The sequence below is a fragment of the Hibiscus syriacus genome, unplaced genomic scaffold, assembly GCF_006381635.1.
Source record: "Hibiscus syriacus cultivar Baekdansim isolate YM2019G1 unplaced genomic scaffold, ASM638163v2 tig00111458_pilon, whole genome shotgun sequence".
In the NCBI taxonomy this organism is placed as follows: domain Eukaryota; kingdom Viridiplantae; phylum Streptophyta; class Magnoliopsida; order Malvales; family Malvaceae; genus Hibiscus; species Hibiscus syriacus.
This window is the reverse complement of record NW_024063097.1, coordinates 706,376-713,530: the sequence shown is the minus strand read 5'-3', so window position 1 is coordinate 713,530 and position 7,155 is coordinate 706,376. Positions and strand designations below refer to the sequence as shown.

Sequence of the window (7,155 nt, the reverse complement as noted above, 5' to 3'; positions counted from 1 at the left end):
TAATATGAAAGTTTCAAACATCAATATTCATCTAATACCCGATGTATATGTACAATCTTAACCATTTTTAATATCAACAAATTAATGTATATTAAATGAGAAAAGATCTAAACTTTAATTTTAGTTCCTTTGAGATGTAACAGTGACAACATCTAATCTCACATATATTTTTCGGGGATCCCATAGTTATTTTTGTAAAATTTCGAGGATCCTACAGTTATTCACACGGGTACAGTTCGGTTATCCCCATGGTTCGAATATAGCAATCCTCTCCCCCATCCCCATTTGAGCTTCGGAGATAAAACTTCCCCCATCCCCATCCCCATCCCCGTCCCCGTGGATGAAGATTTCGGTTATTCCCCATCATTGTCGGTTCGAATCCCCACGGTATTCGATTTTTCCCCACCCAATTGCCACCCCTACTCGTCCATCCCTGGTCACATATATACTTATCCTCGAGATTTTTTAAAAAATAAAATTTATTGAATCCATCAAATAGCTTAAGTGATAAAAAAAATTTTATTTTTACTAAAAGTTCTTAATTTAAATAATTGTATTTACAGAGTTTATACACATTATTAATTAATTAAGAAAATTCTAAAAAATACTAAATTATTGTAATATTATAAAAAACAAAAACCATTGTCCATTTCCTCATAAATTACTAGTTAATATAGTCGTCTGGAGCTTGCACTTCATATAAATTATGATAAGGCGGTTGGTCGGTTGCCAATCATGGGGTGCCAGTTAAGCCGGGTAGGCCCATAGTCGGTGCCGGTGAAGGTTCTTTTTTCTTAACCTGCTGTGTATTCAGTTTAATATAAATAGCTAGTTTCTCTCCCAAAGAAAGGTGTAGATAGGCACAAATACAAGTTTGTCGAGTCATCTTCTCATTGGCCAAAAATGGTTAAGATAGCTTTCGGTAGCATCGGTGATTCTTTTAGTGTTGGGTCTCTCAAGGCTTATTTGGCCGAGTTCATTGCCACCTTGCTTTTTGTCTTTGCCGGTGTTGGATCGGCCATTGCCTATGGTAAGTGTCCCCAACCACTATCCATTCAACTGAGAGGATCGTTCCTACAATATTTTTTACAGTATTCGATCCAGGCTTACTGATTATAATAAATTGGAATATGATGAATATATTAATCATATTACAATTAGGAGTGTAAACGAATCGAGTTTAAACAAATAAGATTATGTTCACGTTTGTTTGTTTATTCCTTTTCAATTCGTATTCGTTTAAATTTTTAATATCATGTTCGTGTTTATTTATTTATTTTTGAAAGTGTTTGTATCGGTTTATTTATTATCCACGAACATGCTTATTTAATGTTCGTAAATATGTTTGTTTAGTATTCACGAACATGTTGGTTCAAAATTAGTGAAATTGAGCTACCAGTCATTTTGCTTCTTAGGCTTCACAGTTTAAACCTCAAAGTTGACCTTATGTTCAGTTCAGTCTTTATCTTCACCAATATTTAAAATATAAAAGAATAATAAAAGAAAAAGACTAACCGAGTAAACGACCTTGCTCGTGAACATAAACAAACCAATCACACTTTTGTTTGTGTTCATTTATTTATTAGTCGAACAATTTTTTTTGTTTATATTCGTTTATTTAACTTAATAAATGAACATAAACGAATATTATACAAACTTTTCACTAACATTTCAACGAATGTCTGTTCATTTACACCAATAATTACGATCGTTACTATTATGAATATATGATCATAATTAATTATGGTGAATGTTAATGTTCGACTTTATTTTTTTATAGGGAAGCTGACGGCTGATGCAGCACTAGACCCAACAGGTCTGGTGGCTGTTGCGGTGGCCCATGCATTTGCCCTGTTTGTTGGGGTAGCAATTGCAGCCAACATCTCCGGTGGCCATTTGAATCCTGCCGTCACCTTTGGGTTGGCCGTTGGAGGAAACATTACCATCTTAACTGCCCTTTTCTATTGGATTGCCCAATGCCTTGGCTCCATCGTTGCTTGCCTCCTCCTCCAGTTTGTCACCAACGGATTGGTAAGGGATAATTATATCCATTTTCGACATGTCAACTCTTTTACTAAAATCCGAATATTTGACCCCGTCAACTCGAATTTAAATCTAACTTATTTTCATTTAATCATAAAATGTATGTAACTGAAGTTTCTTTATCCAAATTAAAAATTGATCTAAAATCAAAATAACATGAAATTTAAGAAGATTACAACTTGAAATATCTATTCACGGATGATCTCAATAAAAAATTAGTCTGTGACAAATATAATGTAATATTTATTCAAAAGACTCTTAATAATTTGATAATAAATGTTTATATATTCTTACAAACGCAAGCGTTGTGTTTAAATTCAGGACCTTAAATGATTACAATAATCTCTTAACTATTGAGATCAATTGGTTTTATTTACGTACTGTTATTAATCTTTCAATGGAATTGAATGTTATGCAGAGCGTACCAACCCATGGCGTTGCTGCAGGAATGAACGCCGTGGAAGGCGTTGTAATGGAGATCGTGATAACCTTTGCCCTTGTCTACACCGTCTATGCCACCGCAGCTGACCCCAAAAAGGGTTCTCTTGGGATTATCGCACCCATCGCAATTGGTTTCATCGTGGGTGCCAACATCTTAGCCGCCGGTCCATTTAGCGGTGGTTCAATGAACCCAGCCCGTTCTTTTGGACCTGCGGTGGTCAGTGGGAACTTCGCTGATAACTGGATCTATTGGGTTGGTCCATTGATTGGGGGAGGATTAGCTGGTCTGATTTATGGTGACATTTTCATTGGCTCATATTCCCCAGCACCAGCTTCTGAAGACTACGCTTAAAGTTCAAAACTATTGTTTATGGTTTTTGTTTGGTCGTAAATGCTTTGATTTCAATTTCTTAAGGTTGTGGGTGTTTTTCATGAATGGAAACAAAAAGCGTGCACTTGTTAATAAGGAAATGTAAATATACCTAGTTGGCTTATGGATATTTCCCTTTAATCCAATTCTCTTTCTCTATTTTTTTAATATTATGAATTGATTATAAGATATAATATTTGTTCATAATCTTTTTTAATTATTGATAATTCACAATTCATGTAAATAACTGTTTGAACACATGACCTCTAAGGAGAATAACTCTCCCTTAAATTATCAAGTTCATTCAATAAGTTCGTTTAATTTAATTTATCTTTTAAAAGAATAATTTCGTATAATTTGAGTAATTTTAGGTTAACCATTTCAGTTTTATGTTCCAATTAAATTAAATGAAACATAAATATAATAATGTAATAATCCAAAGCCGGCTGAAGGCATGCGCGTCCAAATGGAGGATAAAGTTACATCTTTATATAAATGATATGGGAATTGATTCCTTTAGATAATGTGTGAAATGATTGAGTTAGATCTGCTTCAGAGTGGAGTTGAACTGAAAGTTGGTTTGTTTTTAGTAGTGTTTATGGGTATGATCGACGTACAATTTTATGTTAAAAGTGAATTTATAAATTTTTAAAAGATAGTAAACTTATAAAAATTTTAGAGGACGACCAAAACATATCATTAATGAAAAATATATAAAAAAATTAAAATATAAAATTTTAAAAATTTCAAGAGGTGTCATTTGTTTTCTCGATCCATCCCGCTGTGTGGACAAATAAATTTTTAAAAAGGGTTAAACTGAAAGTTGATTTGTTTTCACTGGTGTGTGGAGGCAGATAATTTTCGAAAAAGGGTTACCGCGAGTGGATCTATGCTTTTCAAAAGGCAAGCAAGTGGTGGAACATGACATAACTTTTTGCACTCGTTACATTTTTAAGCCTTATCATTTCATTCATTTTATATTTCGAATGTACTTAAAAATAAATAAAAGTTGTTATATTTACAGTATTATTATTTGGTTTTAACCAAATTAATAAAAATAAATTTTAATTTGATTAATGAATCAAATAATTAAATAATAAATTAACTAATGATTATCTTTTTTTAAAATTTGATTAATTTAATTCTGAATTGATTAATTAATTTTTAATCTTGAGATAAAAATCTCACCATTGAATTCATCACTTTTCATTTTGAGTCATCACATCATCGTCGATCATTGTCAGTTTTTATAAGCAGTCCTTGCCACCGCTGTCATGAACGGCCGTTGTAATTGGTACCTCCTGGCTACTTGGAGCAATGGAATTAGTAACTATTTCAGAAGACATTCTCTCCAACGGTAATCCAACAACACCATTCATGCCATTGCTTCTTACTGCCATCTTGATTTTCTACATTTGGCACATCATCATAATCGTGAATCTGCAAGTAGAACAACTTAAAACCAATCGACAATAGATAAAGGGCACCAACTAAATACAAAACCATAGGAAACACAAGACTCGATTGATGTTAGATAACATCACTTCACAAATAATAAATTGAGTTGGGCAATTGAAACTACTATCAAGTGCAGCCTGAATTTTCAAGTCATCCAGATTGAAATTCCAGGCATTGATTGCTCTCGTATGAATAGATATAATTATTCATATGAATAGATATAATTATTCATATGCATAGATATAATTATTCATATGAATAGATATAATTATTCATGAGTAAACGTAGTTATTCATATGAAAAGATGTAATTATTCACAAACTCTGCATAAAGAATTATAAATGGTTTCCATAAGATTGTTTTAATAAATTATCTCCATCTGATAAGATTTCTATTCCTCTTTTATATCTCTCCAACAAAATAGTAATCAGAGCTTTGTTCTATAGTAGAAGAAGATAACCAACATGTTTTTATTTCAATGTCTTACAAAATAAAACTACGAAAATTGGTATCTTCGCATTCATAAGATGTTTTGGAGGTCACTCAATAAGATTATGAGTTTCTTCAAGGCCAGACATCATTGTCATAACGAGAAAATATTACTTTGACTAAAACAAGGAATAAAGATCAACAAGTCTTTGCCCTCATTCGTCAATGTTTGGATGAACCAATGTATAAAAAAGTGACAATTGCTAACACCACAAAGGAAGTTTGAAATATTTAGCAAAATTCTCTCGAATGAGTTGAAAAAGTGAAAAGGTTCGACTCCAAGTATTGCGAGGTAAGTTTGAAATGTTACAGATAAAGAAATCCAAGTCAATTTTAAATTATTACTCAAGGGTGGTGGTTGTTGTCAACTAAATGAAAAGATATGAAGAAATTTCAGAAGATGTTTTGTGTGGTTGAAAATATTCTTCGTTCTTTGACTCTAAATTTGATTATGTGGTTTGTAACATTGAGTTAAAAGATTTAGACTCTTTGATTATTGAACAAATTTTTTTGGCTCAACAATGTTTGAATTTTATTGAAGAAAAAGAGTCATACAAGATCACCTTATGCCTCATTAAAAAAAACCCCCTTCCAATTAGAAGGAAAAAAACACATAATGGTGATCAAGGTTACATAATAAACGTCTAAAAATTTTTAACACCCTAGAATGTAACACCCCAAATCCCGTGTTAGGAGCTTTAGACTAACCCGAGAGGGTCTTGGATAAACCTCATAGCTTGTAGAAAGCCTTGACCCAAGTTTGAGTGGTTTTGGGCTTGGATCGAACCCAATAGTTGGTAAAAAGGTATTGTTAAGTTGTGATTAAAGTTTGGAGGACCAATGAAGCAATTTACCCCAAAACTCTCCCAAAGGTTGAATCCTTTTAATTAAGGAAAATGTCAACATGGGAAATTTTCATATCTTATTTTTCCCTAACCTTTGTCTTCTTCCTTACCATTTTAAACTTCCTTGTTCCCTGGCATGTCAAGAAAGGTGGAAACTTTAGTCCATTCCAAACATTTCCCAACAACATCAAGGTACGAACCTTAATCTTCTCATTATACGCTTCTGTTCAAGCCCACATTTTCAATTTTTGGTCATGATATCCAAGATGTAGGTTTTAGTAGGGGTTTAGAAACCCATAGTAAATCAATTCATTTTTTAAGAAACCAAGCCTTAGGAAGTGTTTTTAACTCATTTCTAGGCTCCCATACACGTTAGCAATCCATGTGTTTGATTCTTGCATAATGAGAGAAGTTGGAGAAAGCTCCAAGGATAAGGGGAAGGAAAAGCTCACTCTTGGTTCAACTTTGGGTGTTTCCAGCAACTTAGAATCCAAGGTAACACACTTCTAACTCAACTCTACTACATGTAGATCATTAGATGTGCTTTGGTAGGATACATGAGTTATAAAGCATGTCCATGATAGATTGCATCTTTTGATGTTTTCAGCTTGTTAATAGACCTATTATGACCTCTTATATCATACATAAAACTTTAATAAGGTTTGGAACCTCAGTAGGATTCATGGGTTAGTTAGAGTGTCATTTTCGTATTAAAAATAGGGCATTTCTATGCACAAGTATCGGTACTAGAAGAACATTATCGACACTAGTCGTCGGATGGGTTAAAACAAGGGAGTTTTAGGCTAGAATTATCGATACTCATTCACTGGGTATCGATACTAGAGGTTGGGTATCGATACTCTTAGTAGGAGTATCTATACCGAATTCACTTAGCATATTCCAGTAGCCAATTTTGCTATCGATACTTATAGGAGTATCGATACTCCAAGTAGGGTATCGATACTGAGGCATTTTTCAAAACATCAAAACTTAATTTGGTATTGATACTCAGGACATTATCAATACCCTAGTATAGAAGTATTAATACTTGGTTCAGAAGTATCGATACTACCATTCCTTCTCAATTCGTAATAATCATTTAGTATCGATACCATGGGGTCGGTATTGATACTCAAAGGATAGTACCGATACTGGGGGTTAGTATCGATACCCATGAACAGTTTTGGATAAGAAATCCATTTGGTTAAGGGTTAGATTTGAGGGTCCAACAATATCATATCGCCATGGAATAAAACTACAACTGAGAATAGTAATTAAATGTAGTACAACTAGAAACAATAACATCTAAAATACCATAAAACTAGCCTTGTTTGATGCTCAAAAAACAACCAGGACACCCGAGTTTCTTTAGCAGAATATGATCGTCTTAGTTGGATATATCTCATCCAGTGAAAGGCACTTTAGATGCCAAATGGGCATATATGTCCCAAGACTCAACGGGGTAAGTTGACCGGCTATAAATTTTTGATGCAGTTCTAGATATTTTAG

General features: G+C 33.3%; 1 protein-coding gene across 1 annotated transcript; it reads left to right on the top strand.

Moving 5' to 3' along the window:
• The first annotated feature begins 871 nt into the window (after positions 1-871).
• LOC120163504 (probable aquaporin TIP-type) lies at positions 872-3,008 on the top strand. Its single transcript, XM_039173429.1, has 3 exons — positions 872-1,030; positions 1,781-2,031; positions 2,462-3,008. The coding sequence occupies exons 1-3, from the start codon at positions 904-906 to the stop codon at positions 2,834-2,836; spliced, it is 753 nt and encodes a 250-aa protein (XP_039029360.1). The 5' UTR covers positions 872-903; the 3' UTR covers positions 2,837-3,008.
• The last annotated feature ends 4,147 nt before the right edge of the window (positions 3,009-7,155 follow it).